This window comes from Daphnia carinata, chromosome 5 (assembly GCF_022539665.2).
Source record: "Daphnia carinata strain CSIRO-1 chromosome 5, CSIRO_AGI_Dcar_HiC_V3, whole genome shotgun sequence".
In the NCBI taxonomy this organism is placed as follows: domain Eukaryota; kingdom Metazoa; phylum Arthropoda; class Branchiopoda; order Diplostraca; family Daphniidae; genus Daphnia; species Daphnia carinata.
The window spans coordinates 4,690,326-4,716,192 of NC_081335.1; the positions used below are offsets into that span (position 1 = coordinate 4,690,326).

A 25,867-nucleotide genomic window follows, 5' to 3' on the forward strand; every position below is an offset into this window, starting at 1 on the left:
ACCATGGAGCCGCAATGAACCGAATAATTAACCGTTTGTGCTTTTTTTACTAGTTAAGTAAGAAACGAATTTGTGCAAATTAAAAATGAGAATTCCATGCAAATCAGCTAAACACAACAGCAAAAGATTTTGAAATCTAAAAAAAAAGAAAGACCGGAGGAATTCCTCCGGACCGCGTGTTGCTATGCGTGCGACGTGATCGATGCTGTTTTACATATAGAAATTAAATGAACTGGCTATTCGCTGTGGCTTTTGAGTTTCTTGAGGAACGTCTCCTTGACGCTGAACTCGCACGTATCAAACACGTCTTTGCATTCCTTGTCGTGTAGAGAGCGTCCCTTGTCAGCAGCATCCTGGTAGTCGTCGATCATGTTCTTCATTGCATCCGGTATGTTAAACACGGACAGGTAGCGAGCATACCTGCGTGATTCAAATGTTGATTATAATATTTTTATAAAAAGAACCACTGTGCATATCAAGAAGCAAAAAAAAAAGCAAGGCATACCCGAATGCGTTGACGATTTTGGAAGCAGCAGGACCTAGAGCTTTCTCGTTCTGGTGGATTTCGCAGAGGATGCGTTTCTGGCAGTTGGGATCGTGGACGTCCAATTTACGCCACATCTCTTCCATCATGGAGATGTAGTCAATAATTTTGAGGCTGTCCCAGTCCATTGGTGAGTCGCTCGATCTACAAAACATTTCAAAAAGAACGTTTAAAACATTTGGCGGGGCTAAATTTGAAAGCGAAAATGAGTTTGAAATATGCAAAAATCGGTGCTGAGTGCGACGAAATGTTTTTGGAAGGGCGTGACCCGGACCTGGCATAACCGTAATGACTACCAGAACCGGTACCAAAGGTACCGGTTCCGCTGCTGCCGTATGAACTGTAACCGCCCGATCCGTAGGTCGTTTGACCTTTCATCATCAACTTGTTGGAAACAACGTGGTAGATGAGGAATCCCAAAGCCGAAAGAAGAGCGGCCGTGCCGAGCAATGCCAACAAGGCGCCCGTCGTGTTCAAGTTGAGCAAATTGCCGGCGCCTGTCGGTAGAATGAGAAACAAACGAGGATCGAGCGTTTGCTCTCCACCGTCGTCTTCATTCTCTTCGAGCGCTTGACCCCCGTCGTCTGTAATATCGTCCTGGAACGCTTCCCAGTCCTCGGCTCGACTTGATCGAACTAACAACGTCACGAAGACGAGACAGGACAGCAGGATCCAATTACGAGATGCCATCGTAACGAGTACAATCTGTTTGTTTTTTCCCGCTTTCGCCTTTATGCTACACACTTGGACAGTTTGGGATTTTACTAATTTAACTTTAGTAGCTTTAACTTTTTGATGGCAATGAAACAAAAATTCAAACAGAAGCAGAAAAAGATTGTGAATATTTGAGAAAATGAAGAACGACTGCTGAAGGTACTGAAGAACGATCGTTCAATCGGAGTGAAAGATGAGATCTGATGTCGTCCGTCTAATTACCGGCCCTACTTATATATTCAAGGGAGGAGCCAACCGGAAGCTGGTGCTTTTTTTCTTTGATGGACGCGGATGTTCTCTTCTACGGGTTCTCCGCCTCGTCTACTGCCGACGAATCAAAAGGAAAACTAGATCACTGATCACAGCATCCGTCACGAGCAAGTTGAAAACATAGCGACTATCATAGGGAAGGCAGCAACGGCGTCGCGGCGCGTCGAGTCGAATCTTTTTTTCATTATTTTCAAATATTGAATAGACGTTTTGCGCCCCCTTTTTTTATTTAAAAGAATACAGTATCACCTTTCCGCTTGGTCAACGCGGCGGCTAATACCCCGTTTTCATTTTGTTTCGTGTTCCTCCTCTCTACGTTCAGTGTCTGCCAACATGGAACGATGGAATCAGCCAGACTGTTCTCGTTTCATTCAATCTCCATTTAAATGATTTGCATAGTGTGAGTGTTGTATTTAAATCAAGATTAGATTGAGGTCCCCGTGCTCATTAATGATAATGGGTGTCTACTCAACTATCACTTGTGGCCTATATAAAAAAAAACAAGAGCGCTATTGAGATACCCTGTCAGTTATCAATCATCAAACAATGAATTAAGAGATTAATGAATACAAGAATCGATAGTGACGTTATTGCTCGCATAAAACCTGACTGAGAAAAGAGTATGTTCCGCCAACAGACACATCAGGGTCATCTTTTTTAACGCTTGCATTATACCGGCTGTAGAGTGTTTTTCAGTTTGTTCTCCATCTTAAATCATTCTTCGTTGTTGTTTTCTATCTTACAATGCCAAGAGTTACGGTTTTTTTCCCCTTTGTTTACAAAAATCTACGTTTCTGGCAAACTTCTCATGAATTCTTCCGGCTACAGCTATTAATTGCAACAGCATTCAGTTAAGCTATCTTAACAAATACGCTTTAAAATGTTTACTGAGTTACATTCCAGACATTATTTGAATTCCTTTCGTAGATTTATTGCCATTAAGATGAACGACCCTGGCTATTTCCCGTGTAATTTCATTTGACTTTACCATGTTCCTCACAGCTAAGAACTACGTATGGAAATGAAATCATTTCGAAACTGTATTATCAACTTCCCCCATCGGGTCGTTCACGTAAGGAAATTGCCGGTGGACGGAACACCAAGAAATAGTGCAATGACCTTTCGTGCGCTTGTCGCCAACTCGTGTGACAACTTCCCGTCAATAGACATCCGCATCGTTCGTGTCTTTTGTCAGGCACAACAAAAAAAAGTGTAAAAAAAGCAAACAGATTGCCATCTGTTGTGGTGCACGTAGATGTTTAGCGTGCCATATATAAACGAAGCGTGCGGAAGTGTGACATTTTCTTTTTCGGCAGATAACCGACACTCTTCGGCCATCTACTGAGTGAAAACAAATCAAAGGTGCTTGTTTGCTAAAAAAAAAAAAGAGCTGCAATCTAACGGTTGCTCGTCGATCTTACCGCGCTACTGGCTGACTCTGATAGCCCAACTTTGAATAAGGTTCGTAGACGTATTGATGTGCCTGCGGCTGCGTGTAATATTGGCTCTGCTGGTAGCTTCCCGCTGGATAACCGGATTGAGTCAACCAAGGTGAAAACAGGTTGCCTCCCGTCTTCAATCCGTGATGATTGAAAATCAAGGAGATGAGGACTATAGCCCCGATGACGAGAGCTACGATGCCCACCGTCGAGACCAACATGGCACCACCTGATCCTAGAGGAATCAACGTGCTGTTCTGGTTGTTGAAATAAAGACGGCCATTTTGATTATCTTGAGGCTCGTTGGATTCTCCTATTTCGGCTCTGGTCATCGAAAGCACCAAGAGGAAAACGGCCAAATGGGCCGCTCGTTTAAAACGTCCGCAAGACATGATTTTCTAAAAATAAAACAAGCAATAAACTTGATTCGTCTCGATTTATTGCAAGCACGAACATTACGTTCCCTTTTGATTTTAATTGATGTTAAACTGTGTTGATAACAGTCAATGGTGAGGGTACAATTAGTGATTGACTGCGTGCCTGAGAGTGCTTTAGTGCGTGTGGCCGTCTTGTTACGGACTTACGTGCGTGAAAGTGTCTTACAAACCTCTAGAATTCGTCAGCCAGCATCCATTTTTCAGATTCTAATTAGAATTAAAAACAATAACTGCTATCCTAGCTTGATTATTCATAAATGCACGTCTGAGGTTAGAAAAGAGTATAGATCCCTCCCGTGACGAAAGAAATAATTCCACGTTCTTAAACGATCCGTAGCAGATGGCTCGATCGTAGGTAAACGCTGGTTGTGGTAAACACCGAAGAATGTTAATTACAACTAGATTGTTTAAACCGAGTTAAATTCTTTGAAAAAAAAACACTAGCCCATTAAGAATGCAACGGTTCTTTCATTGCTGTTCCAATAAAAGCATGTCGATGTCGATTGTTTTGCAACTCTTTTTGGAATGCGGTAGGTCGCAATCTTCACGTCTTTTCCAAAAGCCATCTGTCCATCCATGTTCCTAAAGATGATGACTTTAACCTTACCTGACAGATCGATGGAGATGATCGAGCCAGTCTACGCGTTCCAGCTGCGTCAAATAATAGAGATCTGCTTTTTTCTTGGCTGCTGCTGCGAAGGCGATGATCAGCGATGAAGCGATGACGGCCAAGATGATTAGCACACCGCAATAGATTACGATCGTGTTTAAATTCGTGCCCTCGTACAGGTTCACGATGAGTCCTCTAGCCGTCTCTCCAGTTTTGCGTGCGGCCGTCACCAACAGATTAGGTACGTCAACAAACATGTTTGGATTGTTGTTGTTTTGGATGAATTGTTTTACCACTACGTTGTAACTAGCGTTATGCACTGTAATTATTCACTATCCGTAGGCTGGTGCAATTATCGTGATTCGTGCAAGTAGGTGGTTTTCAGGTTACTTATTAGTTTAAATTGATATATTACAAAAGCTTTTGATTGCCTGGCATTTAGACGTAAAAGATTTACTATTCACTTTCTTATTCTCTGGTTTCGGAATGAATGATTTGTAAAGAGTTTCAGTTTGCGGATAGCCAAAATCGATTAGTGATAAACAGAGGGCGTAAGTAATGGATGTCTAGCCACTCAAACTGCTAAAGTACTAATGGAATGATAAAAAGACAATCTGCAATTCTCAAGTTCTAGGACATAAAGATTTCAACGAACAGAAACTACCAAGAGTTTTCAATAGATTCAATAGAACAAACGTCAATACGAAATTCAGTGTAGTTATAAAATAAATCTGAATACTACTTTAGAACGATTTGAAACTGGGAGTTTGGTTCCTTAGGAAGAAGAGGTCGGTGCTGAATGAAGGCAAGCGATGTACTAAAGCGTGCTGATTATGTGGCGCTGCCTTTTTGTGTTTTGCATCTCGTTAGGACTCTTTTTCTCGGTGAGACATGCACTTACACGGAATTTGACGGACGTGGAAGGACCACCTGTTGCAGACTGCTCCGTTCGTAGACAATAGGGACCTCCCGCTCGCAAAACTATACAACGCTTCCTAACCAGTGGTTATCGATGATCGCAACAACTCCGCCTCCTTGAACAAGGTAAGAAAACGAATCGAGGATTTTTCAAGTCAAGTTCAAGTTGACGACAAGTGATGAAGACGGTGACTGTACCATTTCATCTTCACGTTCTCTGCTATATATACGCAGGCTAGGGTGGTAGCTTTTCTATTGACGGATGACGTCAAAGCGGAAGCCAAAAACGATAGGTGAAAATTAAAAATTGAAACGCATTTCTATGATGTTATTAGTCCTGACGAATGTACCGTTGTTTTTTTTAGGGTGTCAAAGGCCGTGCATGGATGCAAAGACACTTAGATCCGCCTTTTTGCTGAAAGAATGTAGTCTATGACATCGGGAGAAAACGTTAAAAACGATGACAAGAAGAATAAATCAAAACGCTTCCGCTTCCCTTCAATGAAAATATCGAAATGCGACCTAAATTCATTTAACCTCTTTTCGATGCTATTAATATCGCTGACGCTGATACCGTCGAGAAAGCGTAACATCCTATAACAAACATAGAAGCAGAGTAAAAATACTCTTTTTCAAGAAAGACAGTCAGAAAGCACACTAGGTTCATTTTACGCGTTTAGTCAGGTCAATGTTAATTGGATAGAATAATTACTGCCTTTTTAGGAGACTAAGAAAGAAGCTGATTTGTTGAGCAGTGTTAGTAATAAAAGACCTTGAGTGTCAGCCACTTAGAGCAATTCTTTTTTGTTTTTTTAAACGGTACATTTCTAAACTGGAATCGCCTTTGATTGCCGGTATCCGGGGTCGATGCAAAGACGCATTATCCCCCCCAAATTCCAGCGAAATGGTGACAAATTATACATGCAAATATTAAAAGCAAAGTCTTTAGTTCTTGAAAGGCTAAACGAAACAAGACATATGGTAAAAGCATCGAGGATTAAAAAAAGCGGAAACCCGAATTACATATTGGCAGGCGTGACCCCGTAAACTAAAAAAAACAGAATTCTTTTTTCAGAGTTTGCTGGGCCATGTCGATGACGAGTGTTGTCTTCCACATATGAAGAGCTTCTTTCTTGTGGTAAGTCTGGGTCTCCTTGCTTCAAATTTATGTGAACCGGCTATCCCTTTAATTGGTCAGCGGAATGAGACGACATTTCATTTCAGCATACATCTTTTATTTTTGGTTTAACCACAACTAAATCATTCTTCCATGGTTTGACGGTCAGACAAAATGTTTCTTCGTAACATCTCGGAAGCTGGATTGCTTCATTTCATTGCTGCCCGTCTCCAACTTTGGATATTTTGCGGTGGTCTTAGTTGAAATAGTTTGCGATAAAGTTCGGTCTGTCAAACGAAACAACTTCTGTCGAGAGAAACTAGGTTACTAGGAATGTGATAATTACCCGTCCGTTTTTGGACGGCCCGTGGGAATGGGTGGAAATCTGAATTCTCCTGACTTTTGGAGCTCTTTTCAAAACAAAATAGAACAATGCAGGACTACAACGGATTGGCGTTTGAGGCTAACTCGACCGAGTCAACGTTGATGAGTGTATTAAGAAATTTAAACTTTTCGTTTAATCTACTTGAATGCAGCAGCGACTAATCAAGGAAATGGTTAAAAGAAAAGAGGTATTGCTAGACGTGAAGACCAGCATACGGTGCGGAGGGATTAGCTGGGGCGAACAAAGCATGATAAAATAGTTTTTTTTTCTTCTCATAATAGAATATAACAGGTGATCGAACATATCGACATTATTCAAAGCGTGTGGAGGAAAGCTTGCCTATACCATTGTTATGCTTCAGCGTTTCAAAAAAAAAAATTGAATCCAACATCCTGCTAAAGTAAAATACCATCGTCACACACGCGCATGATGTTCTACATTACTTTAGCTGCCAAGCCCTTGTCCTGAATAAAAATCAATGGAGTAGATGTTCACAAAAAGTGGAGAAGATGAGGAATTTTCCAGCCAGAAAAAAAATATCTAATAATAAAATTGAAAAAAAAAAAAATAGACAGATGTACAAAAAAAAGGAACAGGTATATGATACAAGATGGGAAGACGATTGGACATCAAGGATTGCGAGGGAACAAAGTAAGTTCATGAAATTGGCCAACGTGAAAGGCAAAATATTTATGTGTTCGCTAGAAAGTCATGTGCATTTACGTTTTTCCTCTCCAGTTTTGTCGTATTCTATTTCAGTTTCCTACTTGCTGAACGCTTGTTTACAAACGTTTATGCGCATTTAGTCCAAGTGAACTGCTTTTGAAATTTTTCAATGTCGAAGAACTCGGCGTCGTTTTCAATCCAGTGTCAGAATCAATCATCTTGAAACAACAAAGAACAGACGTGCAAAGTCAATAACTGGAAAAAAAATTAACAAGTTCCATTCAGTTAAGGAATTTTACCGCCAAATTGGCACAGCTGGCCGCCATGCCCACGGTTCCACCGTTCATCATGGGGCTAATGACGGTCGAATCGCAGAGATTGGAACTGTTGGACGATCGTAGAGGGCTCATTACCGTACTCATTGCCCTTTTTAGACGATTTGGCGTTTTGCTAAAACTGAACGCTCGGTTGACGGCCATACGCGTTTTCGAAGCCAATCTAAAAAAAAATTAAATCAACATATTCAAATTATTTCCGTTTGTTCTGAAACTTTAAAGAGAAAAACGACGTACCTGGCGGCTCTTCTGAGGGTGCCGGACGCTAAATCACTGGTATCTATATCAAGCTGCCGGGCCTCCATGCAGGCCATGTAATTTTCCTGTGTCAAGGAGGCGGTTGTTAATACCTGGAAGGTCATGCACATTTCATGCCGTACTTACCGCGTCCGCCCTGCAGGTAATGTTCGCCATCAGCCGACAAAGAGTCTTCAGGAATGCTACTTTGTCCACGTCTTCAGATGTTATTTCAAACGAATAAAGACGTTCCTTGGTTTCATAGTGACTCCGACAAATTAAGGCAAAAACGTTTTGGCAGTCTGATAAAATAACAAAATTAAGTAATGCAATTTAATGACCTAACTTGACGAGATTACCTTCTGTTTCCGTAATGTCGATAACCCTTTTTACGTGCGAAACTGATATTAACTCGACATGCTTGTACGTAGGTTTACTTCCTTTTTCAGCACCTCCCCTAGGTGGTTGCAGGCTGATTGTACTGACATCTCTTCTCAAGGTGTTGCCTCTTGATCGACGCTTGCATATCTATAGAAATATTTGGTTATAATTACTAGTAAAATGAGAAAGAAAAACACCAACAGGTGGCTTCAGTTTACCTCGATGACATCAGAAAATACGAACAGCGTCAGTTGCCCACCACGACCAACGATGCCATCGCCCAATTCAACGACGTCGCAATTCGACACAAAGCTACGGTGCGAGGAAACAATGTGGGCCTAAATTCATCAAACCAATATTAGCCCAACATGTAGGTTTCAAACCATGTGCGTTGAACATTGGTGGCACATTTTTACAATACTTACAGGGCAATTCTCGATGTCGTTGAAAATGTCAAAAAGAACGACTTGGCCTTCGGTTCTTCGCTTATCTTCGTTGATGTGCGTCATCACCTCTTTGATTGTCGAAAGAGCCTTTTCCAGTTCACCGTAATCAGGGTTGCTCTTAGGGGTTTGTTTCAGTAAGTCATTCAAAAGCAGGCTGATGGAGGGGAGTCGTTGTACAGGACGAATAAGCAACTCTTGAAGGCTCTGACGTCGACATTTGGGATTGCTCTGGCCCAATTTAAGGAATGCATGAAAACGAGGCTTTGTTCGATCGCTTACGCTGAGCACTTCTTTGGTTTGCTCGAAAAAGTTGACGAACGGCGGGTAGGCTTTAACTAAGTCGTGTGACTGTAAACGTAAATGCATAGAATTTAATGGCAATTCAAGAGTGTGGAAGGTACGGATCGACTTACGTGCTTTAAAATTAAAGCTCCGACGCTAATATCCTCTCTCCAGTTGAGCGCGGCGTTCTTTAGTTGCACAAGTAACTCAAAATGGATATCATGAATGGGTGGCAGATTGCCGAATATAATTTTGACCTCTGTTGGATCAAGCAGAGGGCCACCAACTTGATTGGGATCTTCAAGCGGTTTTTTGAACACCTGAAATTTTTTTCATTTTTTAACGAAGGCTTAAATAGAGAGAAATTAATGATAGTCAACCTCAACGATTGTTTCAAGTATTTCCACATAGTTCATTTCTGTATGTAACAACTCCATGAATACTTGATGTCGAGGCGACATTGCTTTGAGATCCTGTGGCGTCGGAACAGAAATGGTAAGATCCCCTAGGCCAGCCTTTTCAGGACTCGTTGCATCAAGAAACGAGCCACTAAGGCTGAGTAACCCCGATTCACTGATAGACGAACGTCGGCGATGAACATCTTTTAGATAGACAAAACAAAAATTACATGGGATAAGGAGGAATTTTTTTTTTAAATTGCGGGTTAAAATTTATTACCATGACCGGAGGATGGTACTTGAAGTAAACTAGGAGATCCTCCTTGGGCAGCAAGTTGGGATACTGTGTCCTTTAGACGCTTACGTTTACGGGTGCGTGATCCTGGAGTGGCGGGGGATAAAACTCCATTCCTCGGACTGGCTAAATGAGCCTACCAAAAATTTTAGTCATGCACAGCGCAAGATAAATAAAGGCATGAAATGTTAGGATATACCTCTTTGTATGGATAAAGTTTTTCACTGGCACAAATATCCATTTGAATGGAGACCCAAAACCACTTGACTTCCACCAATACAGCTTTACTAGGCAGTTTATCGGGAACGTTTCCCGCTCCAAGCGGGTCTATGACCTTTAAATTAAAATTTAATAATCGCTCAATGCACAACTTATTTGAATGCAATACAACATACCACGTGAGTGCAATTGGGATCGTCCAAAGTCGTAACTGATCCTCCGTTGTTTATTAAAATTTCGTTCATTTGGGCCACTTCGTCATCATTGACTCCTATCCAGCAAATGCTAGTGCCTTCAAAAATCTTTAAAGCATGGCTTGTTTGCTATAGAACAAAATACATTTTAATAAATCACAAAACAATAATGGCAAGAGCTAAAAATACCATAGAAGAGTCGATGGCACGTACACCTAGTTCGTGGCGCTTCTCCCAAGCAGAGTGGACCCATGAAGCGCTCATAACCGGAATATTGAACGTTACAGCATACTGGTATTTCTCTCCTCCAACTTTATTAGCAATGAGATGGGTAATTTTGTTGCAATCAAATTCCTTGCGGATACTGCCACCCATATGATGGATACAAGAGACCAGAGTGTTCTGTTAATGAAACAATTTCTGGTTGAATGAGTGCTTTGTTTTGTTTTGATATAAATGCAGCTTACCACTTCATCTCGATTTCTAAAGCCAGTGAAGCAAGAGACAACATTCTCCATTGATATAGAAAATAGTGGACGATCAAGTTCTGGCATAGGATACTTCTTTGAGACAATATCGAGCAGAGCAGCATAACCCAGAATCCTGCATTCTTTTTTATACAGAACTTCATATAAGGGATCAGCAAATTCATACAGAACAAATACTGTGTCCTGTTGAGGGCTAACATATTCAAGTCCATCTTGTGAATGAAATACTGGCACTCCAAAACTCTAAAAAGGAATGTTTTAGAAGCCTCTTTAATATTATTGTCAAATTAATTACTTCAGCAGCTTGTTGAACACCCTCAATTTCTCGCACTCTCCCAACTAAACATATCTTTGCAGTGATCACTGAAACATGAATGGAAAAAATCATAAAAGGACGATATTTATAAAGAAAATATCAGGATGAGTTTACCGGGTTGGGAATCGTCTTTATTCCTCCGAGATTTTTTGGACGGCGTTTGCAGAGTAAGATAATTCATTGAGGCAGACACTGAACCAGACATGTCACAGGTCGTTTCCATCGTTCTGATTTAACAAGTACACCGGTATTTAAATGTTTAGGAAATCAAACGTTCGAGTTTTGCTCAAACGTATAACAAAGAAAGATTCGAGCTGACATTGGGTTTAGAAAACAAAAGGGAGACGAGCCATTTCTTGGAGTTTATTGTGCAACTGTTAAACCACACTCGAATGTCTTGCATTGACTGAAGAAGAAGCCAAATTTCAAATTTCCTACAACGTTGCCGGATTGCCTGGCTGTGTTTATTGTTTGTACCTGCCGATCATGTTCTTTTTCCCCTCGCGACCGTTATGACTTTCGCTCGTTATATGCACCTGCCTGAAGGTGGGTTGTCCTTACGCTATCCTTGTGTCGAATAAAAACGAACAAAACTTGAGACGATGACTCAGAAAGTTCACTTTGCACCTTACACTACACTACTTGCCAGATGTACACCTGGCGAGTGACACATACCAGCTGTTCCTTTAAATTATTATTTTAAGAAAAACTGGTTCACATTTCGTTTATTCTAGTAGGACAATATGAAAGAGAAATTGAAATGTAGTTGTCGTTGTATCCGAAATGCCGAGAAAGAATCATTTAGTTTTGTTAATTTTGAGTCGCTTAGTTTGATACCTGAAGTAAAATCTGGTTTAACAAAATGTGAACCTGAGAGATTAAATCGAGAAATGATGTTGACCGCAAGCGAGGTTTGTTAAGATGTTGAAACACAAAGCTCTTTGGGGAGGGACATAGACAGGTAAGCATTGGCATTTACTACTTTCCGCTTCGGCGGAGAAACACAATAGAAGAGGGTTGGGAAACTGTTGAAACCCTAACCGCCAAGCAACCGCCAAGAGGTTAAAATGTTAATGGCATAGCAATGTTGAATGGTTGGAATTTTGAATCCCCTCGTTCGACAAATGATCTCGTTTGCCATTGTAAAAAAAAGGATACATATAAGCCAAAAACATTACAGGAATTTGACCAACGGCTGATAGTATAGTATAATAACCAGTTCCTCGCAAGAACCGTTGGGTCTTCGGTTGTTGATTATGAAATTTTCAGTTTCCTTCACACCAGATTTTTTTCTTGGAAAACAAACTTGAATATTACATTTCTGGGCAGTTTTCAGTCGCATTATTTTCAGCTTCCAAAAATCATACCCTCTGAACCTGTAATAAACTACGTCGAGCAGCGTGCTTGCCCTTTACAATTGGTCTGTTATATAAGTAGCCTACTTTCTCGTAAGAGCCCGTTCCTCCCTCAAAAATCCGTTGATCGGGTTCGGATGGGTTGGTATTTCAGCCAGGATGGATCGGGTGCTGGGGTGGGTTTCAATCCAGATGACCCGAACGCGAGGAAAATCATTTTTACCAAACAAATCTGACAATATGGGCTCTGTGTCTGCAGACGACAATAGCGGTAAAGTCTGTACTGTAATTTTTATTTTGGATTTTGAAAACAAGGAATGGAATAGAATTTAGTTGGTGAATTCCGGTTCTGACGTGAGTTCTACAACAGAAAGAAAAGAAGCAAAATAGACTAGAGTTAAATTTCTCATAGATCGTTATCACTTTACATGATGCCTTCAACTGCCCATTTGCAACAAGTCCTCAAATGCCTTGTTAGAAAGTATCTTCGTCGAAACTCAGATGCTGGCCTCCTATATTTACAAAAAGCAGCATATGTTACTAGCAGTTCTTCTTCACTGACATCTGCATTTAACTCGAAACCTAGAAAACTGAACCTAAGTTTTTCACTAGCAACAGAAAACACGGTAATACATTTGTTGGTTGTATGTTGTGGGCAAATAAGTTTATTGAAAGCATTTGTTTGAAGGGGCTTTTTGATATCCCACAACTAAGGAGTCCAGAGGGTGTTTACCTTTTGAAAGAAAACAGACTTAATCAAGTAGAAGATCTGGTGGCAGAATGTTGTGACCCCAATAGAAAGAGACGGATGGTGGAGATCTTTGATGATCTGTCAAATGCCTTGTGTCTTGTTGCAGACCTTGCAGAATTTTTAAGAATTGCTTCACCAAACCAGCAGTTTTCAAGTGCATCTGAAAATGCCTGTATTGCCATTTCAAACCTGGTTGAACAGTAAGACTAAACCATTTATACTTTTCTTCTTGTTACATGCCACCTAATTTAAACAAAATGTTTTTCAAAAGGCTCAACACTAACAGAAACCTTTATGAAATACTAAAGAGATCTGTTGAAAGTGGTGATTGTTTACCCACCTCAGCTATGGACACACATGTTGCCAAGCTGTTTATTTTTGACTTTGAGCAGAGTGGTATTCATTTGCCAGAAGCACAAAGACAGCAGGTTGTCAACCTTAATGAATACATTCTACATCTTGGTCAGAGATTTAGCATGAATGCCCATGAACCAAGACAAGTAAACAAGGAAGATCTTCCATCACATATTCGACACCAGTATGTACCTTACCATTTTGAAATAGCTCTTCATTCATGGCATATACCGCTTGAAGATGATTGTATTTCAGGTTCGCACTTGAAGGAGAAAATATAACCATAAATGGACTTTATACAGACGCAGCAAATGAAATTGCTCGTGAAGCTGCCTATAAGATCTACCTCTACCCATCTGAGGAGCAAGAGGCCACACTTGATAAACTTCTCCGGGCGAGGCACCATTTGGCGCAGTTGTGTGGTTTCCCTTCGTATCCTCACAGGTGTTCCTTTATAATCCATGTTAAACGATAGAGAATGTACTATTAATTAACGTAGAGCACTGAAAGGAAGCCTGGCAGAAACCCCTGAAATGGTGCTAGGCTTTCTTGATTCGCTATCTGCAGAACTTAAACCACGAGCTGCAAGGGACTACAACACCATGAGAGACTTAAAAAAGAAAACAAACTATAATAACAAAGTAACCGAATTTTACGCCATACTTTAAAATTTCCAAAACAAAGTTTTTATACTAATTAAGGAATTGGCGGTGTGGGATACGCCTTATTTCACCGGAATGGCCCGCCGTCAGATGACTGGTCATGCTGACGATCTCACGCCATATTTCTCTCTCGGAGCTTGCATGGAAGGATTGGATATGATTTTCCGTAGTATTTATGGTATCCAATTAAAACTTGGAACACTCAAGCCGGGAGAAGCTTGGTGTCCAGACATTTACAAAATTGACGTCGTTCACGACACGGAGGGCCTTCTTGGACACATCTATTGCGACTTTTATGATCGACCACGAAAACCTCATCAAGATTGTCATTTTACTATTGTTGGTGGTAAAGAGCTATCAGATGGGACTTACCAAGTAAGGATTCCGAACCGATTTTCTTCCAATTCATTATGAAATTTACTTTGATTTTTAATAATAGAATCCAGTTGTCGTACTGATGCTTACTTTGCCGTCTCCCTCATGGGGAACACCGAGTTTGCTGACGCCAAACATGGCTGACAATTTATTTCACGAAATGGGACACGCCATGCATTCGATGTTGGCAAGGTAAGAAAAGACATTCCGTTACGGCGCCATTAACTCTTTCTGATTTTTCTTCTTTTACGATTCAAAGAACTCGTTATCAACATGTGACAGGAACACGCTGCGCAACCGATCTTGCGGAAGTACCATCCATTCTGATGGAATTCTTTGCGTCCGATCCGAGAGTAAATGAAAGCTTCTATCGAGAAAGGTGATTTATTTTTAAAATTTTATTCTTGTGTAGGTGGTATCTAAGTTTGCTCGTCATTACAAAACCGGAGAACGGCTTCCCGCTGCTCGACTGGAATCCCTGTGCGCTGCGAAGCATACATTTGCCGCTGCAGAAATGCAGCAACAAGTATTTTACTCCACCCTAGATCAAAAACTTCACATGCATCCGCGTACGGAAAGCAAAAGTACAACTACCGAAGTCTTGGCTGAGACCCAGAACGAGTACTTTGGGTTGCCTTTCGTTCCCAATACGGTAAGTTCGCCTGATATATCGTACATTGCAACTGTCATTACCAACTTGTTTTAATATTTCGCTACTAGGCATGGCACCACCGGTTTAGTCATATCGTCGGCTATGGGGCTAAATACTACTCTTATCTACTTTCTCGCGGTGTGGCTGCATGGATCTGGCAACGGTATTTTCAAGACGATCCGTTGAGTCGTACGGCTGGCGAAAGTTTCCGCCATGGCTTTCTTGCTCACGGTGGTAGTAAGCCAGCACGTGACATGGTCACCGCCTTCTTAGGGAAAGAAGTCAACCCGTCTACATTGACGCATTCGCTCATCGTAGAGTTAGACTCCAAGCAGGAGACATTAATGTCTCACATCTATAAGAAGTAGAAAAAACAATATTGATTCTTATGATTAGTTAGCCTAGTCATGTTATGTTGCATTCAAAGACTGATTTAACGCAGATCACTTTAACAAATATGAATGTGCTGACTTAAAAACAAAGATGTACTTGATTCCATGAAAGGTGTGGCTGAATGTTTATCTGGCAAACAGATAAAAGGAGAAAATTTCTATTAGTGTTCTAAAATGCGTGATCGTCCTTTTTATGCTGTATAGGCGCAACAAGTAAACCGAGTAAGAAAAATACCTGACAGCAGCATCTCAAACGATATATTCTAGACGACATATATGAGAATGAAGAACGATGGGGGGAAGAAAAGAACTAAAGAAGACATTTCTTTACTTGATACGTTCGACCCGTTGCAACCAGAAATCCGCTAGCGGTTTTAAGTGGTTGCGTGTCATTCTTTTTTTTTCTTTCGAGTTCCCTTTTTTTTTTTTTTTTTTTATGAAAAGCGGCATTCCTGTAAAAGCGTAAAATCAAAGCCTTCTCAAATTGCAAGCATCCGTTAATCATAAACATATCCGATAAAAAGGAAATGAGTCACGCAGTTGGGGAAAAAGTGTTGGGATTGATAATCGAAGGCGGGTAGTGAAAAGGGGTCGAGACAATTCAAAAGCGGAGAGAGCAAATTTCTTCTTCATACAGAACATTCCGCTAGTAGACATGTCAGAAAAGAAGGGTAACAAAAAAAAAAAAAAAAAAAAAAAAAAAAAGGAAAAATACAGATGGGATGAAAATGAAGGCTGAAAACACAAATCAGCTGCGAAGATGGGGAAACAAATCAGCAACAGAACGAGAGGAAATGATTTCGATGAAGACGTCGACAGTAAAACTTAGGTGAAAAAGACGATAACGGCTGTACAGACAGACACACGCACACGCACTCACCATACAGAACATAAATGGGCTGTGAAAAATCATACTACAGATGGGTTACACGGATAAACGCATTCAATCTGTTGGGGAGGGATTTACGAACATGATGACAGATATTTTTTTTTCTTTTTTTTGTGGGGTGGGGTGGGATAGAACCAAAAAAAAAATTTGCTCTTATCATTAGCATTCCTCCGTTATGGAACTCAGCTTCTGAATGATTATTTGTTGCCTGGTGTCAAGGGATGCGAGAGACTAGATACCTCGATACCAACACGAACATTAGAGAGAGGGAGAGAAAAAAAAAATCCATTAAGGTCTCGTGATGACGAGTGGGCGACCAATCTGGGAATGAAAACAAGCGAATCACCTCTTAACTCTCCCTCTTTTCCCAATCGAACCAAAACAAAAAGGCGACCTAAGATCAACCTTTCTACAAAATCGAAAACAAAAATTGAAGATACTGTAGATCGAGATACCAAGTTGCTCTTCTGCAGTTATTTTTTGTCACTTAGCATTTTTTTTGTGCCCCATTGACATATAAAAAAAACGAACTGGGCGTAAATTTGTCCAATTAATCAGGGCTAACTAAGAGATTAATTTCACACGATGAGCTTTAAAATGCACATTCTGCAGAGCCTTTTGGTAGTAATAATGCAGAATAACTGCACGATTAGGTGGATGAATCGTTGTGAAAGGAGATGTTATGGGAAAAGGGCCACTGAAAGAGATGAGGTGATTCCTCTGAATCCTTCAAACACATTGGGTTCTTAAAAAACCCAGACAAAATTTGGTTAGAGCTGCTTGTGTTAAAACCGTCTCTAGGCGATTTGTTGTTGCATCGATCTTGCGGCAGGAGTAGGAGGTGCGAATGGAGGCGGGGTGTAGCCAACCGGCTTGGGTAAAGGTCGGATAAGGAAGAGCCGTTCTCCTTTATCCGACGTAAATATTGGGGATCGTTGGTAATGATCTACCAACTGATCGATGGAGTGGAACCTATAAAGAATAATGCACGCGTGAAATTTGAACGACTTCCATATGAATTGCGAAGGACTGGGACTTACCTGCGCTGACCAATGACATATAGTGCTCCTTCGACGTGGACTCGGAAATGCTTATTACGACCGGGTGCTTTCAGGGAGACGGAATAATCACCCACCTTTTTAGGACAAAATAGTTAGGCGTTAATTCATAGGCCAGAAGAAACCTCTTGTATAGTAATTACGTTGGTCTCTGAAGATCGCACAAGGAAATCACCATCCTGACCGTACTGGTTGAGTAGATTATCGCATTCGGACCGGGTAATGGCTCCATAAAACCAGTGTTTTTCCTTCAGATGGGGAAAGGAAGGATCTTGGCTGGAATTGGCCGATGTAGACGGAGGTACATTCAAACTGAGGGCATCTAAACTTCGGCCCATGCCGTCCACTGCGTTATTTCCATTGTTTACGGTATGGGGTAAGTGAGAAACGGCAGAAGGTCCTGCAGGAGCACCGTTGCCAGGTGCTCGTTGACGAAAGGGCTCTGTCAAGAAATCGCTGATCTCCTAAACGAAAAGAAGGCAAACATATTGAAAGACAACGGTTTTAAATAAGGATCTCAAATGACAATACGATCATTATTACCTGGACATAGTTCTTTGGAATCAAGCCAATTGAGCCAAGGGTATTCCGAGCTCGATACCAGTCAGGGTCCGCTGGTGGGCGATCTAGGATTTCAAGTCTCTCGCCTTTGACAAAGCTTAACTCCTCATTATTTTGTGCAACGAAACTGTTGAATGCAAGATAAAAATTGATTTTTCCAAAACATTATATTTTATTTAACAGTTTACCTGTAAAGGGCAACTACTACATCAAGAACATTTTCTGCAGCAGAATACATATGTTCTCCTGCTGACATCACCATAGCTGATGCAGCTGGTGGGGCAACACTAGCTGTCATGTTAGTTGCAGGCTGCTGTAAAGAATCAGGCAAGGTGTAATTTGATGGAAACCAACCTATCTGGTTTTGATATTGGCCTTTCCACCAACCATCACTGCTCTTCTCCAGCACCAGCACCTTTGTTCCTGTTTCCATAATTTATTTTTATACACTGTTAATTACAAAAAAATTTCCATAAAATACCTTTGACCAAAGATAATTCATCTGTTTGCTGGGCAGTGTAATTGTAACGGACAAGAGCCCAACCTTGATGAGGCCCTGCATTGAGATCATGGGTTGGATAATGTGATGTATCGGGAGAAGGACGTTTGATAACCCCAGGAGAGTCAACTTCTCTCACAGGAGAGCCACCAGGACTAGTGGATGATTTGTTGATACTATTGCCCTTCTTCACACGTTTCTTGATTGAATCAAATATAGAAGGTTTCTCCTTCTTCACATAATTACTAGGGACATATCCCCATTGGTGTTGAGAATTTTGAACTTTCCACCAATGTTTTGAGTCATCCAACAAAAGGAGCTTGTCATTCTTTCTCAGACTTAACTCTTGTGACCCCTGGGCAACGTAATCATACTTGGCGATGACATAACAGTCTTCAATGGCTTTGCCTGAAACGGATGCAATATAGAACAACACATAAACATCACGTTATGACAACTGCATAATGAGTCAGCCTACAATAATAAACCAAACCTACCCATTTTCAGACTGTTAGACATTATGTTGTGCGACCCTTAGCGGACACAAATGAGCAATCGTTGCCCACAAATGCTTCGCTTTTTTTTTTTCTAGCAATATGCTTATAAAACAATGCAAATGAAATGCACTGACTGGTTATTATCGATTTCAATTCTAGAGAAACTTGTCGTGGGCAGGGCTCAATATACAATGTATAGTTAGGCTGCCATATTGAATAGCAAACTTGGCTGTGTTGCCATTTCAACTTTAGCCTGCAGCTATTTATTTTCCATTTGCGTTAAGTGGGCGGAGTCTACAAGTATTTACATTTTATGTATTTTTTATTCACATTTATCAAGGATTGAATGTACTTAAGAAAACGTTAATATTGAAATGATCATTTGAAATGTTTGTGCACCGCGTGAAGACCAAAAGGAACAATATATTTTCACGAAATTATCCCATAGTGTCTCGCCTTGCTCATGAAGTCCGAACGTGAATAATAACAGCCCCTTAAAACTCTTTTGCCTTCATAACTATTTCGTCCATGAAGCAGTCGCCAATTATCGATGATCATCACAGTTCCTGGTGAGAGCCGAAACCAATATTCATTTTCTTTTTGCCTCACTAACATTGCCATGGTTCTTAGGTGACGATAAAAGGTACCAACTTCGGGTTGCGGTACACTTGTTAAGGGCGCCCGATCTAGCATGTTGAACCTATTGGAAAGAACAAAAACCGAAATCACACACGGCTGTATTAACGTGGAGAATTCTCACCTTATCTGTTCAAGCTGACCGCTCACTGGATCATGGCGGAGAATGGCACCTCCAGAAGAAAAATGTTCACCTGGCTCTATGTACTCTGCTGTTATATTAGCCTTAGATAGGTAGTCGTATGCAACGGGATCGAACAGCTTTAATTGTTTCGCCACGTGAAATCCGTCTACAAGAAATGACTCCCCACCTCTTCCATTGAAATGGGTACAATGAAAAACCAAAAACCTTCAAAGAAAGAAGAATACGGTAATTTTTGAGACGATTTAAAAGTCAGTTAATTTGCATACCCTTGTGCTTCAGTAAAATAAGTGTTGTCCGTATGCGCTTCTAAATAGCCGTTCAAATAACCGGAGTCCATATGGTCAAAATTAGTGCCTGTTTCCCAAAACTTTCCGAAGACCGTGCGGGACATACGGCAGACACGCTCAATTATCATTTTGGTGTCGATTTCCGTCGAGGGTACTTGTTCTATTTTAGCGAAGCCATAGTGGATGACCCGACGATAAATTTCACTTAGGGTATTATCATCGTGCAATGCGTTACGGTGCAGAATGGGCTCTAAATTCGTTATGTTTCCCATTGAACCATCCCACGTAATTATTCGGCTTGTCTCTTCCTCTTGTGTTTGGCACCTCCCTTCGTATGTATTGCTTACAAGCCACGGGATGGAATATATTGATTTATGCCCATCACACCCTCCATACGAAAAAAAAACAAGATTAACTTAAGAACTTACTATTTTGTAGATGTTTGAATGTATACTGATAATTAATATGATTTCTTACATAAAACATGCAAGAGACCGTCGCTTTGTGAATGAGCTGATATAGTACTATGTTCATTCAACTTCAGGATATCGTTGTTCCTTTGATATGTGACCGCATTATAACAATCTGGGCATCTGCAAAAATAAAATTCGCACTGATAAATTCTAGATAACCTGTTTTAAAAATATAGCAACTTACCTACAGTGATCTCGAAGCCAGGTCGGATCGAGCTTCAATGTTTGACGCGCGTTCGGTAAATGCACATCTAGAAATTTTGGCAGGGTAATATGTTCGTTTTCTGAAAGAAAGAAATGTTTACATACGTATATTGATTATATAAAAATATGAACATCGTACATTTTCCAAACTGGATAAGATATCCACATGTTGAAAATAAAACAAACAAACAAATAAAGAAATATGAAAAACAAGAAATAAAAAAACAAACAAAAAGGCTTTGCTCTTGGAGAGTGTTATGAATATCTCGATTACGTTGCGTTAAATAATGAACCAAAATTTGCGGAATTGTCATAATAAAAAAAATTCTTATTCCAAATTCTTAGGTTGATGATTATCGAAGGAACGAAAGAATGATTTCGAAAATAGCTCGTATGTCGAGCTACATTATTACCACTGAATAGTTTGCAGTTGGATTCACAAACTTACCTTGAACCTGAAGACTGTTTCCAGAACAATAGGTAGCACTTAAAAGGTTAGACTTCAAGAAGGTTTTGCTTGTAAGTAGATTATTATTTCCAAAGAGTAAAGAAGACAATTTGAATAAATGGCTTTTGAAGCTCAAGATGCCCATTTCCAAATAACCACGTAAAAAGCTTAATTCTGCACTGATGTTCTAATTACAAGTGGATGGAGTTCACTGAGGGCACTTTGTCCAGTGGCAGTTTTATTCTTAAAGCTTTGGATAATCCTTTTGTCAAAGTACGCCAGTAAGTTATCTGAGGCGATTCATCTGTGACCGGGTGCAAAGAACACGAAAAACATGACGTACTTGCAGTACTTTTATCCGAAGGTATGCATGTCTAGCATGCACCTTTTATACCATTGGATTTTCCCGTAGGCTATAAAGATCAATGGTGGTGCAAACGTTATCTTCCGTAAACTTCACCTTCAGATTCCAACAAAACCTTTGACTTTGATCTACTTGTTTGTTGTTATAGTTTCAAATTCTTGTACGTTGGCAAATGCAGCAGACGAACGAGTGCGCCTAAAAAACGTTAGCGCGATGTGTTTTTTTTTTCGACTAAAATGCAAAACTCAATGTGGAGTTGCTCCCCACGACCCGATTGACGCGGGCTGATTCCCGCAAGTAGACAGAACGAGTTCTCACTCTTGGTTCTTGTTAAATAACATTGCTATACGTACAGCCTTTAATCCTATAGTAAAAATATTAATATTTTGATGTGGTAAAAAAAAAACGAGGTATGCTTCTCTACTATGTGTTTCGTTCTGAATATTAAAATGTAAGCCACCAAGGATCCGGATTCCACAACCGTTGAATGAAACTTTACGTTTCAGTACTCTTGTTTGCAAGGTAGAAACCATCGTAGTAATCGCCATGTTAAACCATATGACCGTGAGTTTCCAGTAGATTCTAAAATGCGTTCAATCTCGAAATTGCGACAAACAACATTTTTAAAATGTACAAGTGAAAAATTTAACCCGGTATTATTTTGTCAATTCATGGTCAAGGTCATGTTACTTAATATTGATCATAATGATTCAGTCGATAAAGATGAGCTGATCCGTTGTTGAATCCTGCAGCCATATAACCACCGCTTGGAGAGAAGTCCATTGTGGTGACGCGGTAAGAGTCCTTTTTCTGTACAGGAAAATTCTTGAACACAGTCATAGATGGAAAGTGCGCCAACCGGACGGCATTCTCTTTAGCGTCGGAAAATATTGATACAAGTTCAGAACTTGGATGAAAGTTAATGCCAGAAATTCTTGTCACCAAGTTGAGAATGACTAAAAGAAAACACGAGGTTAGGCAAAAACGAACCGAATATAAATACAGTTTTTTTAGATGCAAACCTTTGTCTGGCTTTGGTAGCGAATTGTTTTCTAAATTGCTAGTATTGTACAAGTTAACAACCCCAGAAGAAGAACCACAAGCTAGATATTGCTGAGTAGGTGACATCGCGAGAGCTGTTCCCGTTATGCAACCGTCATCTACAAACTTATGGACACAAGTCCTCGTATTCATGTCCCAAACATAAACTTCGCCGAACTCTGGGAAACAGGGAGAAACAATGAATAAAAAGGATAGTATGTATCAACGTATCGTTTTAGACGGTTTACCTCCGTGGCTATATAATTTAGTGCCATCTGGGTTAAAAGTCAACGCGTTAACTTCTCCGTTCATTTTCAAAGAGGTTATCCATTCCTTAGAACGCGCACTCATTAAATGGATGTACCCATACTGGCCTTGATAAGCTATAAGCTTTCCATCGGGTGAAAGGACGAAGTTCTGAAAGGCCAAGTATTAAAAATAATACAAGCAAAACGAACTTGCATTTTAGAATATTTCGTACTTTGTAAGATCCTTTGTCCATTTGTTTGTTGTGCGGAATGATAACGCTTCTTCCGTTTATCAAGTTATATGCTTGAATATTGCCAGTTGCGTGAGAGGAAGCTATGACTTCTTCGCCACTTGGCGAGAAGTGAGCCATGTGTATAGGAAACTGTTTAAATGTGATGGACTGGATTTTGGCATTGGATGAACCACCAATCTATGAGATACAATAATTCTCACATAGTTATTTCTAATGCTAAATGATTAACAAAATACCTCAAACAGGCTGAGAACTCCAGAATTTCCTGCTACAAGGGCAACATTTTGTTTTTTATGAAACTCAACTGATTTGATAACAACTCCTTCTGCCCTAGTTTCTTTATTAATATCTGACATCCGTAAAAAATTTAGTATTTCTTGGGGCAACAACACTGAATCTTTCATAAGAAGATCTGCAGCAGTCTAAGATTTAAATGGATATTACATATAAAGAGAAACTTAAACTATAGTTTGTATCTTACTTTTGTTAAGTCTCTATCCTCAACTTCATCACTGCTGTCCTGTTTTGATTTTTTCTCATCTTTTTTCCCCAACTGGGCCCATTTAGGTGTCGTGTGACCATGAATAGATGCAAATTTTTGTTCCAAGACTTTTTTGTAAATTCTGTCTGATACACCCTTTCCTTCTGCAAGGCCTGTTTCTTTCGTAGCTTGGACACTTTTACATCTGTTTATCATTAAAGGAACACATGAATTCATGAGGAACAAAGTTAAGTAAAGTTTTAAAAGTTCTTACTTCAAAGCTTCATCGTCTTCATCAACCCACGCTGCTTTTCTTTCTCCTACTGAACTAATACCTAAATTGGTCCCATAAACATCTTGTGGAAGCGAACCTTCTCCTTCGCCAGGTCCTTTACTGAGGGATTGTTTCCCTACCTTTCCTTTGCCTTTTTGGGGGGGTTTTTTGCTTGTTTTGTTTTTTTCACTTTTAATAGCCTGTGGGTTTACATCAATTTTTTTTATCAGCTCACCAAAGAGTAACTCTTCTAGTCTCTTTTCTTCCATTTCTCTGTAATCCACACCTAGCACTTCAGGTTGTGAATTCTTGAATCTCTTTGGTTTTGACAGTTGCACATCTTCCTCATCTTGAATAGCTGGCAAGTCATACCCATCTAGAACTCCAAGGTCCAGTTGAAATTCCTTAGGTCCATTTTTTGGCGGTTGATTTTTTTGTTTAATCTTTTTTGATACAGGTTTTTTTGTTTTTTGTCCCACTCCATGCACCATTTCTTTTTTCTTTGGAGGACTACCTTTAGTTTCCAATTTCAGCTTTCCAGCATTTTTTTTGGCCTCTAAGGAGGTATTAGGATTGTTGGTTTCCATTTTCGAGCAACTGATGATTTTGGAACAGTTTCACCAGGTTCCACACACTGTTTGAGCACGTGTTTTCTCACTTGGTTTGCAGCCTGCCTTGCTGCTTCTGTTTAGATCTTTTACAATAGTGCTTCAAAATTCGTCTGCACCGAAGTTATACAGTTCCTAAAACGCAGAGTGGTTATAATCGCATGTACTCGATAAAACGTGGAATTCTGGTCGTACACCGGTGAATGTTTTCGTTTGGAAAGGAATTTTGAAGGATCGAAAGTCGAAATAGCTTGTTGGGTTATATAGTTTTACCACTGCTTTCCATTTCCGTCTACTACTTCGTGGGTAGCACATTTCTTTTTGTGTGCTTAGATGATGGTTTATAAATATAAACTGAAATACTATTAGGCCTACTGTTCTTTTAATAAAAAAAAATTAAATTATTATTTCTCACAGTATATTTTTCGATTGTGTCATGTCTTTCATGACAGGAATGAAAAGAGATGCGGCTCATTCTTCAGCGATCTGCTTAGCACGGATTTCCTTGAATCTGACATTTTTCATACATCTCCACTCGCTCGCATAAAACTAATGCACCAGCATCACGTATTCATGAGATTATTCATAGGCATTACCACAAAAAAAAATTTCCGTTAGAATGTGAGAACAACTATAGAAAGAGATAACATATCCTATGAAAATTTGTGTCGTCAATGTCTCATACACTTCAAGGACTTGGCGAAAGTTTATTTTCCTCGGACGAAATACGGATAAGCACAAATAACAAACAAGACATCTACATATTATGAAATTGGAATTTGGATATTAAAATTAGTTTAGGATAGTGTGCCGATCGTAAATATGTCGGCGTTGTTCTTGAACAGTTTTCTTCCATTTATCTGTGGTCTGACCCACACGGTTGAGCACTCCGGCCCCACTAGCTCTCAATGGTTGGGAATGAGTTTCACTTTCATCCTACAAGACAAATTGAACAATGTTAACAACTCAAGAGAGTGGTTGACAAAGAATTGGTTTACCTCTTCATTGTTGTGTTCTTGGTACTGTGTTGTTGTTTTCTTATTAAGAAGTGGATCCAGACAAACCAAGAAAAGCATGTATATGACAAGTAGAGAAATTATCCAGATGACAATAATAACAACAACCTACATAAGAACTTGTTTTTGGAAATCTTGAAAAACCCAAATGTAATACAAGAAAACCTTTTTACCTTGATTGTAGTTGTGTTCCTACTTTCATACTTGCACTCACACCGTGGACAGAATTCTTTTTCCTTGCCTTTAATGTCATCACCTACGCGTGGGAGCACAACATTGGTACAATCACACTTATTGGGAGGTACATTTTCAATGTATAATTTTCTATGTGATTGAGTGCCATTAACTACGGCGGTATCAGGACAGATACATTTGCACCTGACGTCTTCGTATTGGGCCTTCACCTATTAGAGAAAAGTAGACTGATGCATTTCAGATGCCGAAGGTGAATACTTCTATAGACTTCGGAAATTCATACATCTCTGATACCAAAAGAAAAGAAGAAAAGAAGGAAAATCGAAAGAAGCACAGGCACAGGAGTCGTCATAATGAAGACGATATTGATGATCTGATGAATAAACACAAACACGGCCGACAGACAGAAATGTCACCGGTGGTGGCGCCAATCGGGAAGAAATTTGTTAAAAATTTA

General features: G+C 40.0%; 7 protein-coding genes across 11 annotated transcripts in view; 1 reads left to right on the forward strand and 6 right to left on the reverse strand.

The window, feature by feature from the left end:
- The window catches only part of LOC130696240 (mitochondrial intermediate peptidase-like), a 53,216-nt gene extending 37,873 nt beyond the window's left edge, over nucleotides 1-15,343 (forward strand). The window contains exons 1-10 of one of the 2 annotated variants that reach the window (XM_057519324.2): nucleotides 12,371-12,672; nucleotides 12,735-12,997; nucleotides 13,069-13,335; nucleotides 13,407-13,595; nucleotides 13,651-13,792; nucleotides 13,853-14,188; nucleotides 14,253-14,380; nucleotides 14,448-14,541; nucleotides 14,601-14,840; nucleotides 14,909-15,343. In XM_057519324.2, the coding sequence (XP_057375307.1) occupies nucleotides 12,475-12,672; nucleotides 12,735-12,997; nucleotides 13,069-13,335; nucleotides 13,407-13,595; nucleotides 13,651-13,792; nucleotides 13,853-14,188; nucleotides 14,253-14,380; nucleotides 14,448-14,541; nucleotides 14,601-14,840; nucleotides 14,909-15,208 (2,157 nt within the window). In that variant the 5' untranslated portion in view covers nucleotides 12,371-12,474 and the 3' untranslated portion in view covers nucleotides 15,209-15,343. Of the gene's footprint in view, nucleotides 1-12,370; nucleotides 12,673-12,734; nucleotides 12,998-13,068; nucleotides 13,336-13,406; nucleotides 13,596-13,650; nucleotides 13,793-13,852; nucleotides 14,189-14,252; nucleotides 14,381-14,447; nucleotides 14,542-14,600; nucleotides 14,841-14,908 lie in introns of those variants that run through there. The other variant, XM_059495397.1, reaches the window with a different exon arrangement.
- LOC130696230 (uncharacterized) lies at nucleotides 174-5,093 on the reverse strand. 3 transcript variants are annotated; one of them, XM_057519313.2, is made up of 4 exons: nucleotides 4,916-5,093; nucleotides 2,950-3,365; nucleotides 506-688; nucleotides 174-420 (listed from the first exon to the last, which is right to left on the reverse strand). In XM_057519313.2, the coding sequence occupies exons 2-4, from the start codon at nucleotides 3,357-3,359 to the stop codon at nucleotides 237-239; spliced, it is 777 nt and encodes a 258-aa protein (XP_057375296.1). In that variant the 5' UTR covers nucleotides 3,360-3,365; nucleotides 4,916-5,093; the 3' UTR covers nucleotides 174-236. The 3 variants fall into 3 exon arrangements, with proteins under 3 accessions (XP_057375296.1, XP_057375297.1, XP_057375295.1); XM_057519314.2 differs by lacking the exons at nucleotides 2,950-3,365; nucleotides 4,916-5,093 and adding an exon at nucleotides 4,012-4,286; XM_057519312.2 differs by lacking the exons at nucleotides 2,950-3,365; nucleotides 4,916-5,093 and adding an exon at nucleotides 819-1,271.
- Nucleotides 6,500-11,336, reverse strand: LOC130696239 (protein ECT2-like). 2 transcript variants are annotated; one of them, XM_059495292.1, is made up of 17 exons: nucleotides 11,169-11,336; nucleotides 10,806-11,097; nucleotides 10,671-10,738; nucleotides 10,355-10,618; nucleotides 10,077-10,289; nucleotides 9,870-10,016; nucleotides 9,674-9,808; nucleotides 9,460-9,610; nucleotides 9,162-9,382; nucleotides 8,913-9,101; nucleotides 8,479-8,847; nucleotides 8,272-8,391; nucleotides 8,032-8,200; nucleotides 7,820-7,974; nucleotides 7,673-7,758; nucleotides 7,400-7,598; nucleotides 6,500-7,318 (listed from the first exon to the last, which is right to left on the reverse strand). In XM_059495292.1, exons 2-17 carry the CDS (start codon nucleotides 10,912-10,914, stop codon nucleotides 7,217-7,219), a joined length of 2,697 nt encoding a protein of 898 aa, XP_059351275.1. In that variant the 5' UTR covers nucleotides 10,915-11,097; nucleotides 11,169-11,336; the 3' UTR covers nucleotides 6,500-7,216. The 2 variants fall into 2 exon arrangements, with proteins under 2 accessions (XP_059351275.1, XP_057375306.1); XM_057519323.2 differs by having other exon boundaries at nucleotides 10,806-11,336.
- Nucleotides 15,344-15,474: 131 nt separating the features above from the next.
- On the reverse strand, nucleotides 15,475-18,955 carry LOC130696222 (cytoplasmic protein NCK2-like). The gene is made up of 7 exons (XM_057519304.2): nucleotides 18,737-18,955; nucleotides 18,222-18,647; nucleotides 17,929-18,163; nucleotides 17,723-17,867; nucleotides 17,323-17,643; nucleotides 17,162-17,256; nucleotides 15,475-17,093 (listed from the first exon to the last, which is right to left on the reverse strand). Exons 1-7 carry the CDS (start codon nucleotides 18,756-18,758, stop codon nucleotides 16,919-16,921), a joined length of 1,419 nt encoding a protein of 472 aa, XP_057375287.1. The 5' UTR covers nucleotides 18,759-18,955; the 3' UTR covers nucleotides 15,475-16,918.
- A 144-nt stretch (nucleotides 18,956-19,099) lies between these two features.
- On the reverse strand, nucleotides 19,100-21,470 carry LOC130696226 (trimethyllysine dioxygenase, mitochondrial-like). Its single transcript, XM_057519307.2, has 6 exons — nucleotides 20,930-21,470; nucleotides 20,462-20,561; nucleotides 20,282-20,397; nucleotides 19,784-20,192; nucleotides 19,497-19,721; nucleotides 19,100-19,436 (listed from the first exon to the last, which is right to left on the reverse strand). Exons 1-6 carry the CDS (start codon nucleotides 21,072-21,074, stop codon nucleotides 19,166-19,168), a joined length of 1,266 nt encoding a protein of 421 aa, XP_057375290.1. The 5' UTR covers nucleotides 21,075-21,470; the 3' UTR covers nucleotides 19,100-19,165.
- Nucleotides 21,471-21,930: 460 nt separating this feature from the next.
- LOC130696219 (U3 small nucleolar RNA-associated protein 18 homolog) lies at nucleotides 21,931-24,260 on the reverse strand. Its single transcript, XM_057519301.2, has 7 exons — nucleotides 23,592-24,260; nucleotides 23,318-23,522; nucleotides 23,073-23,258; nucleotides 22,816-23,013; nucleotides 22,583-22,751; nucleotides 22,316-22,513; nucleotides 21,931-22,249 (listed from the first exon to the last, which is right to left on the reverse strand). The coding sequence occupies exons 1-7, from the start codon at nucleotides 24,176-24,178 to the stop codon at nucleotides 21,984-21,986; spliced, it is 1,809 nt and encodes a 602-aa protein (XP_057375284.1). The 5' UTR covers nucleotides 24,179-24,260; the 3' UTR covers nucleotides 21,931-21,983.
- A 626-nt stretch (nucleotides 24,261-24,886) lies between these two features.
- Nucleotides 24,887-25,832, reverse strand: LOC130696236 (uncharacterized protein CG1161-like). Its single transcript, XM_057519319.2, has 4 exons — nucleotides 25,694-25,832; nucleotides 25,389-25,619; nucleotides 25,198-25,323; nucleotides 24,887-25,135 (listed from the first exon to the last, which is right to left on the reverse strand). The coding sequence occupies exons 1-4, from the start codon at nucleotides 25,760-25,762 to the stop codon at nucleotides 24,992-24,994; spliced, it is 570 nt and encodes a 189-aa protein (XP_057375302.1). The 5' UTR covers nucleotides 25,763-25,832; the 3' UTR covers nucleotides 24,887-24,991.
- Nucleotides 25,833-25,867: the final 35 nt, after the last annotated feature.

Coding starts and splice junctions, on each gene's coding strand:
- LOC130696230 (XM_057519312.2), bottom strand. CDS start 1,234: ATGGCATCTCGTAATTGGATCCTGCTGTCCTGTCTCGTCTTCGTGACG. Junction 689..818: donor AGTCATTACGGTTATGCCAG/GTCCGGGTCACG, acceptor AATGTTTTGTAG/ATCGAGCGACTCACCAATGG. Junction 421..505: donor AAAATCGTCAACGCATTCGG/GTATGCCTTGCT, acceptor TGAATCACGCAG/GTATGCTCGCTACCTGTCCG.
- LOC130696239 (XM_059495292.1), bottom strand. CDS start 10,914: ATGGAAACGACCTGTGACATGTCTGGTTCAGTGTCTGCCTCAATGAAT. Junction 10,619..10,670: donor GTGTTCAACAAGCTGCTGAA/GTAATTAATTTG, acceptor ATTCCTTTTTAG/AGTTTTGGAGTGCCAGTATT. Junction 7,759..7,819: donor TTACCTGCAGGGCGGACGCG/GTAAGTACGGCA, acceptor TCCTTGACACAG/GAAAATTACATGGCCTGCAT.
- LOC130696222 (XM_057519304.2), bottom strand. CDS start 18,758: ATGTCTAACAGTCTGAAAATGG. Junction 18,648..18,736: donor GTCTAACAGTCTGAAAATGG/GTAGGTTTGGTT, acceptor CATCCGTTTCAG/GCAAAGCCATTGAAGACTGT. Junction 17,868..17,928: donor GTAGTAGTTGCCCTTTACAG/GTAAACTGTTAA, acceptor TGCATTCAACAG/TTTCGTTGCACAAAATAATG.
- LOC130696226 (XM_057519307.2), bottom strand. CDS start 21,074: ATGGGCATCTTGAGCTTCAAAAGCCATTTATTCAAATTGTCTTCTTTA. Junction 20,193..20,281: donor CGGTCTCTTGCATGTTTTAT/GTAAGAAATCAT, acceptor TTTCGTATGGAG/GGTGTGATGGGCATAAATCA. Junction 19,437..19,496: donor GGTCAGCTTGAACAGATAAG/GTGAGAATTCTC, acceptor TCTTTCCAATAG/GTTCAACATGCTAGATCGGG.
- LOC130696219 (XM_057519301.2), bottom strand. CDS start 24,178: ATGGAAACCAACAATCCTAATACCTCCTTAGAGGCCAAAAAAAATGCT. Junction 23,523..23,591: donor GAAGACGATGAAGCTTTGAA/GTAAGAACTTTT, acceptor AATGATAAACAG/ATGTAAAAGTGTCCAAGCTA. Junction 22,752..22,815: donor TGGACAAAGGATCTTACAAA/GTACGAAATATT, acceptor TTGGCCTTTCAG/AACTTCGTCCTTTCACCCGA.
- LOC130696236 (XM_057519319.2), bottom strand. CDS start 25,762: ATGACGACTCCTGTGCCTGTGCTTCTTTCGATTTTCCTTCTTTTCTTC. Junction 25,324..25,388: donor GGAACACAACTACAATCAAG/GTAAAAAGGTTT, acceptor GTTCTTATGTAG/GTTGTTGTTATTATTGTCAT. Junction 25,136..25,197: donor AAGAACACAACAATGAAGAG/GTAAACCAATTC, acceptor TTTGTCTTGTAG/GATGAAAGTGAAACTCATTC.